The following is a 12,497-nucleotide window of genomic DNA, read 5'->3' as shown; positions in this document are numbered from 1 at the left end:
TTGTTGAAAACGTACTCCGAAACGTACTGCGAAAAATGTACTTAGTTGTTAAATACTGCAAAACAAAAAAATTAATAAATAAATAAAAATATTATCTTGTTGACAAATGCACTCTAATTTTTGTACGTAAAATTTAACTTTTCGAGTTATTAAATCCCCATAATATGTTTATATTCTGTAGGATGAATATTGATGTAATGATAAATTTTTCTTTAATCCTTTTTCTTCTAAATGTACGTAATGACGAGAAATTATTGCTTGATTTATCGTCAAATATAAGAATGCACTTTGTAACATGACAACGAGAAAGATCACAATATACCGTCACTTCTGATTTAAAATTTTCCTGTGCACTACAACTTTACAACTGCATGTGCCGCCACTTTTTTTACCGTACCATTTGTATTGTGATGCAGATTTGGTATCATTTTGTTGTATCGTTGGTAGGTGACACTGACACATATAATTGGTAATACTAATACATATCACATTCGGTAAAAAGTTACTAATAAAAAATCCATATATTGAAAATCCATCAAAACTTTCAAAGGATTGATTTATCAAAAGTTTATAAAGCATGTGGACCATCAAATCAAAGTTCCAAATAGATAGCCACATAGCATTCAAACATGAAATTAGTTAAATATATGATTATTTGTTTACGTTTTGCATCAAATATATAAAATTACCGTTAAAATATTTGAAGATGCTAAACACAACGTGAATAACGTAACTTTAACAAAACATCATTATGTAGCCAACTGAGTTATAAAACATACTCACGTTCAATTTATCTATAATAAAATATATCATGTGTGTGCACTGGTTTCATTTTCACTAGTAGTAAAGTAAAAAGAAACTAATTTATGCGTGTGGAGGTAGAGATTATGCAAATGACCGAGTAGAAAACGAAGGGGTTACTCCGTCATTACGTTGATTTTTTTTTCTATTTTCTTATCCATTTTGGTTATAACTTAAAATTGCGTGTGTGTGTGTGTCAGTGTGTGTGTTTAATTATAGATAGACATCAGAGTTTGTTTAATTATTTGACTCGGGAATTTTGGTCTCACAGGGTTTTTTGAGAATTGACTTTTATTTGTGAAGAAACACTCGGCTTGAACAACACTTATTTGAATTAATCAAAAAAGTTATACAACGACTCGGTTCGCCTTACACCACGAGTTCTTATTCACACGACAACCGGACAACTTCAGGCCAATTCTATTCCTAAGTAGGTAGGATAGCATATTTTTACATGTGACTGCGAGTACTGTGAATAATGAGTATCGTATTCGTTCCACAACGTCGACCTATAATAGAGCAAAACAGTTAATTACTAGGTTTATTTTTAAATTCAGTGTTTAAAATATATTTCATCCGAAGTTAATTATATAAGTATCCATATAAATGCATACTATGCGTATATAAAACATTATTTTGAGTTATAAGAAACAAACTACAATTGTTGCATACTTGCATAGTTGCATGCGTTTATATAGGTCTACGGTGGTGGAGCGTCCACAAAACTTAAAATATCTAAGGACAAACGTAAGTTTTGAGTACATATATAGGCTTTGAATTGAGAAAGCATATCAGGCGGAGCAGATTAAGTAGATTAAAGCTTTGAATGGAATGACAGAAAAATAGCATATCATCTTTTAACGTAGTTCTCTTATCACTAAGTTACATTCAAATTTTTTTCTACTTTTAAAAATTAATGCAGATGAACTGTGTGTAGTTCATATTTTTTTTATATTTTTGTGGTAAATGCAGGAGAAATACATGTAGATCTGGTCTACAGCTTTTTTGATGTTTTTCATCTTTGATCTACACTTGAACAACCAAATATTTTATCTACTTTTATTCTGCTTGATCTGCTTGAACCACTTGATCTGTTCTGCCTGATATGTTTTCTCCATTCAAGGCCTAAGTGGTTCAAGCAGATCAAGCAGAATAAAAATAGATCAAATATTTGGCTGTTCAAGTGTAGATCAAGGATGAACAGCATCAAAAAAGCTGTAGATCAGATCTGCATTTATTTCTCCTGCATTTACCACAAAAAGACAAAAAAAAATATGGATTACACACCGTTCATCTGCATTAATTTTTAAAAATAAAAAAATTCTTGAATAGTAACTCAGTGATAGGAAAACTACATTAAAGGTGATCTACTATTTTTCTGTCCTCCCATTCAAAGCCATATTCGCGTCATGTATGAACCATCGTCATGTATGAATCATCATGATTCATGCAGTAATTTCATTTTGGAACGTTGATTAGAAAATCATTTATTAAACTCATAAGGTATACGACTTTTTTTTTTCTTGTAACATCCCGATCGCTTTATGCTTAATATAGTAAAATTTCAATATGATAAAGTAAACATAAAACATTAAGTCGATTACAGTTTATACTTGCATGAAAAGTGCTTTTTGTCGGCAAAACGCAAAGATGCTTTGGAAGAGTAAAGGGGAAAAAAATGTACTTTTTGCAAGGGGGATATACGTTACTCCCTCCGTTTTAAAATACTTGTCGTTCTAAGCCTGATTTTTTGTTTCATTTTAATTGTCGTTTTCGCTTTCTAATGTTATTTTTAGTATAAAATTATCTTATTTGCCCCTATTAAATAAATAAAAAATTAAATCTTTTAGAATTCTAATAGTCTAACAAGGGTATAATAGAACATTTATCTGTTTTCTTAATATGTGTGAAAACCTCTAGAATGACAAGTAATTAAAAACGGAGGGAGTATAATTAAGGCCTAAAGAGTTTGGCTAGTCGTCCTCCCAAAACTACAACAAAAGAACACAAACAAAAACAAGTGAGCATGGATATATGTACTTTTATATGTGAAGAGGCTTGAAACATATATATGAACGACAGTACGACACATAATGGAATTAATCAACAACAAAAAGTTTGACCGATCGATCGTATTCCTTGTGCTAGACCGCTAGTTACGAGATAGCACATTATCCTATGAATCTGAAGATCCACAACATCGTCGACCTATAAGAACAAAACCATCAATTACTAGCTAGCTTTATGTTTTTTATGTTGTTTGGACAGCAATTACTAGATTTATGTTTAAACAAGACGATTAAAACTCTAAGTCTTCAGTTCAGCTAACGACGACAAATTAATAACTAAGTTTAGATGCATACGCGTATATCAGTATGACGGTATATGGTACTTACCCTAGTACCCAATATAAAACCTAAATCAAAATGGAGAGAGTAAGGTATTTTTAAATGTTGCATAATTCGCACGCGTATATAGATAGGTCCACTAATTATCGAATCACGTTAAAAAAAAAATTAAGAAAACAAGTTTAATTAATGATACACATATACTCGTGTCATCAGAACAATGAATCCATGATCCCTTTTTTTCTTTTTCTAAAGCATGATTCATGCATGTTGTCATTTTACTTCAAAACGTTGCTTATAAAATATTTCATCGTAAGGTTTAAGAAATAGTACATGTTTTCCACCGTTAATGATCAGGTAAATTTGAACATAAATCATCAAAGTCAATTTTTAGAATTTTAAAATTACACGTAAAGAGTGCCTTTTGGTCGGCAAAACGCAAGCAAATATGCTTTGGAATGTAAAACGCAGGGTTTAATAAATAATACTATGATCATTCAAAGCTTTACTACAATGAAGTGTGTATTTTTATAAACATAGTAATTGATTTCATTTTTTTTATTTATAAATGAAATAAACCCATAACCTTTTTGTATCCAATTTTAATTATAGTCGTGAAGACACGTCTTACACTAAAAAAAAAAAAATAACCAGAGAATAAAATGATGATATGCATCGCTGTTTAAAAAGTTATGGTACGGTTCGTTCCGGTCCGGTTTGGTTATTGTTGTAATATGACAAATTTGTGTGATGATTGATTGAGACTTGAGAGGCTCTCGACTCGGTTACCGAGTGTTACGGCTTCTTCTTCTTCTTCTTCGTCTTCTCTCTGTCGCTCTTTCTCCGTCAAAATTTTCTTCGAAGATCGTTTTGATCAAAAGAGAGAATTTTTCTGGGAGATTGAGTCGAAAGATTAACTCTTTTTCATCCAATAGATCAATTCTCTATTGAAGATCGATCGATTGATCGATATATAGAGAGAGATGCAAGCCATCTCGAAAGCTTCTTCTGCTATCTCCTTCTTTCGCTGTTCTGGGGTTTGTTTCATCTCTTTCTCGTTTCTTTTTTTGTTCGATTCTCTGAAATTTTCGAATTTGATTCATGAAAAGGTGAAATATCTGATTTTTTTTTGTTTTTGTGTTTCTTGTTTATGATCTTTATATGCTTAATTTCTTGATGATCGTTTTCTGAGAATCTCATTCTCATGCCTTGGTTTTGTTCTCCAACGTATTGAGAGAGCTTTGACTAGGTTGCGTTTTTTTAAAAATTAGTGATTTTGAGATGTTTTGAAGCTGTAGTAGACATATATATGCACATATAAGCTTGTTTGTTACCTCTTGTTTGAATATATATATTTTTGTAAAGCAGAATGTAACATATCTCTGTTTATTGCTTTCAGAAGCTATCAAGCCAGCCATGTGTGAGACAGCTTAACCTCAGAAAGGGTCTTGTGTGCAGAGTCATGAAGCTCGTCTCTTCACCTCTTAGGACTTTGCGTGGTGCTGGTAGATCTATCCGTGTCTCCAAGTTCTGCAGTGTCTCTAACCTCTCCTCTTTGCAAATTGAACTGGTGTGTGCCTCGGACCATATGTATTTGTTTGTTTTTCATGCTATGTTTAGTAGGTCATCATGTAATCAAAATGATTCTCAAGTGTTTTTCCTCCAGGTGCCTTGTCTTAAGGATAACTATGCTTATATATTGCATGACGAGGATACTGGTACAGTTGGGGTAGTTGACCCTTCTGAAGCTGAACCTGTTATCGATTCTTTGAAGAGGAGTGGTCGAAATCTAACATACATATTAAATACACATCATCATTATGATCACACTGGTGGGAATTTGGAATTAAAAGACAGGTACGGTGCAAAGGTAGGAAGATTTTTTCAACTTCACTTTTTGTACTCCTTGTATACAATGATAACATTTGTCAAACAAATTTGTAAGGTTAGTCAAAAGGTTACATCTTTGGAATGCAGGTGATTGGCTCAGCTGCGGATAAAGACCGGATTCCTGGAATTGATATAGCCTTGAAGGATGGTGACAAATGGATGTTCGCTGGCCATGAAGTCCATGTTATGGATACTCCTGGCCACACTAAAGGTTGTTTAGAATTCTCATATTCACTTTGGAAGCGTTTTAACCTTAATTGCTTCATGTTCTTGCATTCCAACAATAAGCCTTTAATTTTACTCAATTATTCCCACTTACTAAATAATATAATTTGGGTAACTTAGAATGACACTGGAGATTTGGTTTTAGTTTGGGAGGATTCCTTACAGATACTGTGTTCTCCTTATGTGTTCTTAACTCGGCACAGAAGATAGAGTTGTCTCTCTTGTTCAAACAAGTTAATTGGACATCTAAGCGTACAGGAGTTCTAATACTTTTCACCTGACTTGTGGCGGCTTATTGGGAAATTTGTTGAGTTAAAGGGGTCTAAAGAAGGTTGGGATTCTCTCAAATAATCCCTTGGATATAAGTTGGTACCTTGGTTGTATTAAGGAAACCATGAGGGTTCTATCATAAACCTTGTAACCAGAAGAGTCTTGTTTATCTCTTCTTCGAAAGAGATATGCTATAGCCAACAACAATGGAGGTTTTGATGGTTTCTGTTGTGCAAATGTAAAACTATGGGTGATAGATACCGCTTAAGCCTTGTTGTCCCGCGTATTATTATTCTTTGCGGTCTAATTATCGTAATTCTACTTGCAGGCCATATCAGCTTATACTTTCCAGGATCACGAGCTATCTTCACTGGGGACACCTTGTTCAGCTTATCATGTGGTAAACTCTTTGAAGGCACTCCTAAACAGGTAAACATTACATATCTTTCTCTATCTTCCTGCTTAAATACATTTCTTTTGGAACGAAACTCTCTGAATCAGTTAATGATGTTTTTTTTCTATCCTCTGCACTTGCTCTGCAGATGCTTGCTTCTCTCCAAAAAATCATATCTTTACCAGATGACACAAGCATATACTGTGGTCATGAATATACATTGGTACGTTACATTTTGGTATTCTAGTCTTAAGTTGAAAAGCTTTTTACTAAACACGGTTGCCTCAAATGATTTAAAAAAATTTGGTTTGGGTGCAGAGTAATTCCAAGTTTGCGTTGTCTCTAGAGCCAAACAATGAAGTACTCCAGTCTTATGCAGCTCATGTTGCAGACCTCCGTAGCAAGAAATTACCTACGGTGAAAAGACAAACAAGATTCATCTCTCCCATGATCCTTATGAATTTCTCAATGTTCTTGGTTAACTTAGTGTTGCTTCTTTGTTTTTTACGCCAAACCTCAGATTCCAACAACGCTGAAAATGGAGAAAGCTTGTAACCCGTTCCTCCGTAGTTCCAATACAGATATACGACGGGCTTTACGCATCCCAGAGACAGCAGATGAAGCAGAAGCTTTAGGGATCATCCGACAAGCAAAGGATGATTTCAAAGCTTAGGCTTATTTCTGAGGTAAACCTTTGGTTTGCTTCTGTTAGTCCACAAATCAGATGTGTGCACCCGATGACTTGGACTTTCTTTTATAACATGCAAAAAAACCAAAAGAAAAGGGTTTCGTTTTTTAAAAAACTTTTATCCATAAAAATTCTAATTTTCCTACTCACAAAATTATGTTGCTGTTAGATTTTGGTTGGATTGAAGTACTTACCGAACTTGTTACTTACAATCGTGGCTTGGAGTTAATATATATATATATATATATATATATATTTTTAGTATTCAAATACTTTTGATAATAATAGCATTGTTCATTGTAATCGTCGTAAGTCGTAACTACATCTCCCCTAATCGGCAGTAAACCACACCTAAAAAAAAAGAAACAAACTAACAGCTAAGATTGATTTGGCTGAGCCAAAAGAAGATGTCACTTATTTCACCTGGTGGTTGATAGAGTTGACGATGTTTGATTAGGTATATAGTAGGATTTGATCGTTTAGGATAGCCTCAACGTTAGTCATTGTCACTAAAAACTACGATAGCTTTAAAGAAGCAAAAAGGAAAATAACCTAACCCTACTTTTCGAATTCGAATTTTCGATTCAATTCAAGAATATAGAATAACATTTTTCTTTAGTTGCCAAGGACCACCACACCCGAATCAAAAAGAGAAAAAAAAGTTACTATTCGCCAAGAATAAAATCCAAAGGTAAATCATATTTTCCTAATTTCAAGAAAATCTAAGCAGTCTACAAAATTTGTGTACCATTTCTTTATACTGAAAACCCAACAGTTAAGAAAGGTGTATATATATTGTATTATAAAAAATAGTGCCGACTTCAATGTTAGAGCAAAGAGCCAAAGGTGATAATATTGATATATACGTTACTACTACATCAAAACTTTGGATCTTTATATAACAAAAAGCCAATGAACATTCACATAAACCAATATATTCGTCGTCCATTGAAAAAGTCTCTGTCTCTGCATTTTTTTTTTCTTTAGCTTTTGTAATTCTTTCTTCATTGTAAATTCTGCAAAATAGTCACATGGATTATTATTAAAAAAGAACAAAACAATTTTGTATGGCTATAAACTTCAACAACCAATATATCACCCCTTTTTGAACAAAGTCTTCTGTCCTTCTTTTTTGCTTTGCTTCTTTTCGTAAACGACGATTAGATATTTTTCGAGAGTTAAGTATATTAAAATAGTAGTCTCTCTCACATAGATTAAGAGCGACCGTCATTAACGAATTAATTGCCCCCCACTACGTAAAAAAAAGATTTAAAGTACGACAAATATCTTAAATCAACTTGGTCCAACACCAAAACACATCGGAAACGTTCTTTGCTTTAACCCAAAACTTTAAAAAGAAAAAAAGAAAAAAAAACAATAACTCTTTTAGGATTAGAAATGATTCTAGTTACATAGAAGAAATAGATCCCTTTTCTTTTTCTTTTTTTTTGTTTGTGCTCCCGCAAGTTTATCAACGAACAATAGCCATACGGCGTCGTTGAGCCTCCGTTGGTACTTTCACATCGGTGGCTAAACCGATAATTTCAAGAAACCGAACAATGTACCAAGAAATGTCAATTTGCCACCATTCAAGTCCTTGTCTAGCTGACGACTCGAAAGCATGATGATTGTTGTGCCAGCTCTCTCCAAATGAAAATACCGATAACCACCTTCAAGAAAACAAAACCAAAAAAAAAAACAAGATTTACATTATTGAGTTTTTTTTTTTTTTTGGGGAACATGAGCTGTCTACGGTTCATGTGTGCTCTTGTATTTTGGGAAAATGTCATACTAGAAGATATTCTACTATTTCAAGTGTACACCAAAAATGTCAATATTAGTATTAATATTTTTATTCATTCACACATACCAAACATTGCGAGAAGTGTCATTGGTCTTCCATGTCCGAGTGCCCCAAATATGGCAGAGTGAATTAATGAGGCAAGTCACGTGCACTTCCAATGCTGCTCCAACCCCCTGATGAGAAGAAGAAGAAGAAGAAGAAGAATCACACCAACCACATCCATTAATTACAATTTGATTCTATACAATTTATAACATACTACGTTTTTTTTTTTAAGGATATATAAAAAAAAAAAATATATAGAGATTCTTCAATTTACCATTCCCCAAGTAACGAAGGACATGCCACCAAGAAAGAAGAGAATGCAACCCAATCCTAAAATGTGAAACATCACAGTTTTTTGTAGAAACCTATAAAACCACTGCCTCTTCAAATCCTCCACATTTGCTCTTTTTCCACACTGTTTTAATTAATTAATTAATTTTTTGGTTATACAGAGAAAAACAACAAAAATACACTATTTACAACAAAATAAATAAATTAAAAAAAATTACCTTTGAAACAAGGTAGGCAGAGTCATAGATCCATAGAAGATGGCTAAACCAAAAACCTTCCTTGGGACTATGAGGATCACGTTCTGAATCAGTAAACTGATGATGGTATCGATGAGTACTCACCCAATCAATCGGATCTCCCTATTAAAAAAAGTATATATTTAAAATAAAATAAAAAAGGTTTAGATCTGTAGATAAAAATAAAGTACAATTAATTAAAAGGGTAGTAGTTAAGATCTCAAGATCTACTAATATGGTTTATACAAGAAGAAAAGATAGGGTTAAGAACCTGAATAGCGAGAAGGGCACAATAGGCTAAGAGATACTCAAGCCATTTAGGGACTTTGAAACTGCGGTGAGCCAAGTTACGGTGATAAGACACCGTGATACCAAGACCACCGATGGTGTAAAACAGAAACGTAACCCAAAGAGCCGACCATGTGAAATAAAACGGAGCCAAGAGAGCAAGAGAATGAACAATGAAAGATGCTGAGAATTTCACGTAATCTAATCTCCTCCACCTTCTATCCCAAAACACCCATCTCCTCTTCTTCTTCTCCACCGGCGAAGAAGATGGATTTTTCCGGTGGTTCTCCTCCACCGTCGACGTCACCGACATTTCGGATCTCTACTTCTTTTTTTTTAGGTTCTCTCTCTTTGTTGGAGGAAGATAAAAAAAATAACTTAATGGGAGAGGAGGAGAATAAAAAAGTGATGGATCTCTCTTGTTATTTATAGTGTTACGAAATATTTAAAGAAATTTATTCACTGCCTATATGGGATCGGTAAATAATAAATATCATGATATTTGTTGCAAAGTTTGGCACGTAAGGTGTTGAGGTGTATAGGTTACATGCAATAGTGTGATATATATGTAAGTTGTTTGATTCTGAACCAGTAAATTTATATAAAAGTTTATTTTTAGGAGATGATGCCACAACCCCAACGTAAAGAGCAAAGGGTGACACAGGGCTCAATATTATTTATCTTGACTTATTCTACTGTTTTGATGATATACATTGCTTTATGGATGTACGTGATTACAGGCAAAAATCACGTTCGGTAGCTGGACACTGTTATCATATTTCCAGAGTTTTTTTTTTTTTTTCTCTTTTAAATATAAAATTGGAATAACTCACTGGCTGTACTAAGCATATACTCTTTTTAGGCTTTTTTTTTATATATTTGGAAAATAATCTATGGGAAATCAAAATATACATAACTAAGGTTCCCAAGTGTCAACATACACCAGCTATAATAGTTTACATTATTATTATACAATAAACTATATCCAATAATTGATTTTATTCCGTTTAATACAGCTAAATCAAATATTAAGATATAATTTTGACGGAAAAATACTTAATTAGTAGTACATAAATTTTGACCCAAATAAAATGAACTGTTAAATTAAAAATGATTATACAGATATTTTTCAGATACGCTAATTTAACACTTTTCCATTTGATCCACAAATTCATATAAAAAGGAAAAAATATACGATCTCTTAAAACAGCATGTATATATTTTTATTCTTATTTTACAATTTTAAACGTTTGACCAAAAGAATAAATTTAAAAGTTCTAAATCAGTTTATTTTCTAACTAGTTTGGGTTATCAGATCTTCGTGATCGATTCCTTTCCGGTTGAGTACGGATTGTCAAATTGTCTTTTAAATGGAAAGAAATCAAAGTCATATGTAGTAATGTAGTATTCTATTTGTTTGACAAAAAAATGTAGTATTCTATTTTTATTTTTCTATCAGTTAATTCGTTTTTGTTTAGATTACAAGTGGTTGAGTTTTTTGTTTAGATTACAAGTAGTTGAGTTAATGTATTTGTTAAGGTTTATTTTTTTTCTTTCTCTTAAACTAATAAAAAAGGTTGCAAGATTTGATCATTGATGCATACACGTCTTCATACACAAGAGTACATTACTCGATTTAAATTTGACTATGAAATAATATATTTTAAATTTTTAGTGCTTGATATGATGATGATGATATCTTCTTTTGTACCCTATAATGATATCAATCTCAATATACACACACTTCCAAGTAACTTTATTTTAAAAAGAATTATGATGATAAGAGATATTTTTATCAACCTTTGGGGCCGTATGCCATATTGCCCACACCTTTTAGGTCATTTTTTATCAGAAACTGAAACCACACCTCAAGTGATTTAAAAGTATATGTTGAATCAAAAGACAATACAAGATCGTAAACTTACACATGTTAAGATCTGTTTATGTAGACATAAGCATGTGCTCGAACTTGTAAGCTCGTGTAAAATATTTCAAACTATTTTGTTAATTGCTACTCTAAGTATTACTATTATACTGTATACATTATTATATAACAAATCGTTTCGCTCTATTAAAAATAAAAAAACAAATCAATAAACCATCACGTTTGAAAATGTCCTAGAAATTCCTAAATCCTCGGTTCTAGATCTTGAAAAAAAAAAAAAATACTATACGTAGTGTGTCAAAACACTGTAGTGGAGACGAGAGCCTCGCTAACTCCGGAAACGTAAGACGACAAATATATAAAAACTTTAATACAAATGAGTACATGAAGTGATAGTGTCCTACAAGAAAAAAAGAAAAAAAAGTAGACAAGAGTGAGGTTACTTTCATTATTATAGCATCTCTAAATGTATCGTTGATCTTTTTTCCGAATCTGTAACGTACCTACCTTGGTAGTTTCTACATCAAGATTCAAATCATAGCAACAAAGCTTTTAATTGCGTTAGTTAACAAATTTTTTTGATTAGGTTGTGGGTAAGTGAGAAAGCGTAAAGTGAGAAAGGTGGTTGCGCTTTGGTATACTTAATAGTTAATACTACTAACGATTAACAAACATTAATTAAACCCAAATGACCGATTACTTTGTAATGCATTAATAAATTATACTACTCCACTATAGAAGATGTTTATTAACTTTCAAACAGAATAATTAAGAAGATCTGAACTGTAAACCATGTTAGTTTTTTTGGATACAATGATTCTGAAGCATATAGAAATATTTATGACGTTTAAATTATAAACGAAAAAACTGTAAAAATCTGTTGCAAAAAAATCAGGAAAATTATTTGTTATTTCCGACTTGGTTCTGTTGTTTCAAAAACGAAAAAATAAAATAAAATAAGAAAATAGGTCTAAGTTTTCATCTCGTTCAATTTGTTCATCTCATAATTTGAAATTGAATAATTTCCAACCAAAAAGCGCTATTATTCAGCTTTAGGATAAACTCTAATAAAGTTTGATAAAAAAAATATATAACGCAAATAGTGGATTTTTGGATGAATATATTTGAAACGTATATTAAACTTGGTTAAAAAGTGCAAGCAACCATAGCCTAAGTTTTGTGTTTGTTCTTTTGAGTCAAACCAAAATTGGAAATAAATCATAATGTTGTCACGTAGTTTTTTGTATCTGAAAACGGACTAAGTACACAGTTTTGAGTTAGTATTCGTGATATAAAATAAAGATAGTACATATATCAGAACTTCTACTAATA

At 32.2% G+C, this 12,497-nt stretch overlaps 2 protein-coding genes across 2 annotated transcripts; one reads left to right on the top strand and one right to left on the bottom strand.

Annotated features, from left to right (window-relative positions):
• LOC104786484 (hydroxyacylglutathione hydrolase 2, mitochondrial) lies at positions 3,907-6,770 on the top strand. The gene is made up of 8 exons (XM_010511905.2): positions 3,907-4,186; positions 4,549-4,719; positions 4,816-5,019; positions 5,127-5,250; positions 5,863-5,963; positions 6,077-6,151; positions 6,247-6,345; positions 6,449-6,770. Exons 1-8 carry the CDS (start codon positions 4,133-4,135, stop codon positions 6,599-6,601), a joined length of 981 nt encoding a protein of 326 aa, XP_010510207.1. The 5' UTR covers positions 3,907-4,132; the 3' UTR covers positions 6,602-6,770.
• LOC104749717 (delta-9 acyl-lipid desaturase 2) lies at positions 7,874-9,695 on the bottom strand. Its single transcript, XM_019245846.1, has 5 exons — positions 9,264-9,695; positions 8,975-9,115; positions 8,740-8,880; positions 8,487-8,593; positions 7,874-8,286 (listed from the first exon to the last, which is right to left on the bottom strand). The coding sequence occupies exons 1-5, from the start codon at positions 9,591-9,593 to the stop codon at positions 8,088-8,090; spliced, it is 918 nt and encodes a 305-aa protein (XP_019101391.1). The 5' UTR covers positions 9,594-9,695; the 3' UTR covers positions 7,874-8,087.

Source organism: Camelina sativa, chromosome 5, assembly GCF_000633955.1.
Source record: "Camelina sativa cultivar DH55 chromosome 5, Cs, whole genome shotgun sequence".
NCBI lineage: Eukaryota > Viridiplantae > Streptophyta > Magnoliopsida > Brassicales > Brassicaceae > Camelina > Camelina sativa.
The sequence above is the reverse complement of the archived record's forward strand: the minus strand, read 5'-3'. Positions and strand labels throughout refer to the sequence as shown.

Bases quoted from the DNA above. Each gene is read 5' to 3' on its own strand.
- LOC104786484 (XM_010511905.2), top strand. From the start codon at position 4,133: ATGCAAGCCATCTCGAAAGCTTCTTCTGCTATCTCCTTCTTTCGCTGT. The intron at 5,020-5,126 runs GTAGGAAGATTT...TTTGGAATGCAG, and splicing joins AAGACAGGTACGGTGCAAAG to GTGATTGGCTCAGCTGCGGA. The intron at 6,346-6,448 runs GTGAAAAGACAA...GCCAAACCTCAG, and splicing joins GTAGCAAGAAATTACCTACG to ATTCCAACAACGCTGAAAAT.
- LOC104749717 (XM_019245846.1), bottom strand. From the start codon at position 9,593: ATGTCGGTGACGTCGACGGTGGAGGAGAACCACCGGAAAAATCCATCT. The intron at 8,881-8,974 runs GTAATTTTTTTT...TAATTAAAACAG, and splicing joins CTGCCTACCTTGTTTCAAAG to TGTGGAAAAAGAGCAAATGT. The intron at 8,287-8,486 runs GTATGTGTGAAT...GTTTTCTTGAAG, and splicing joins GACACTTCTCGCAATGTTTG to GTGGTTATCGGTATTTTCAT.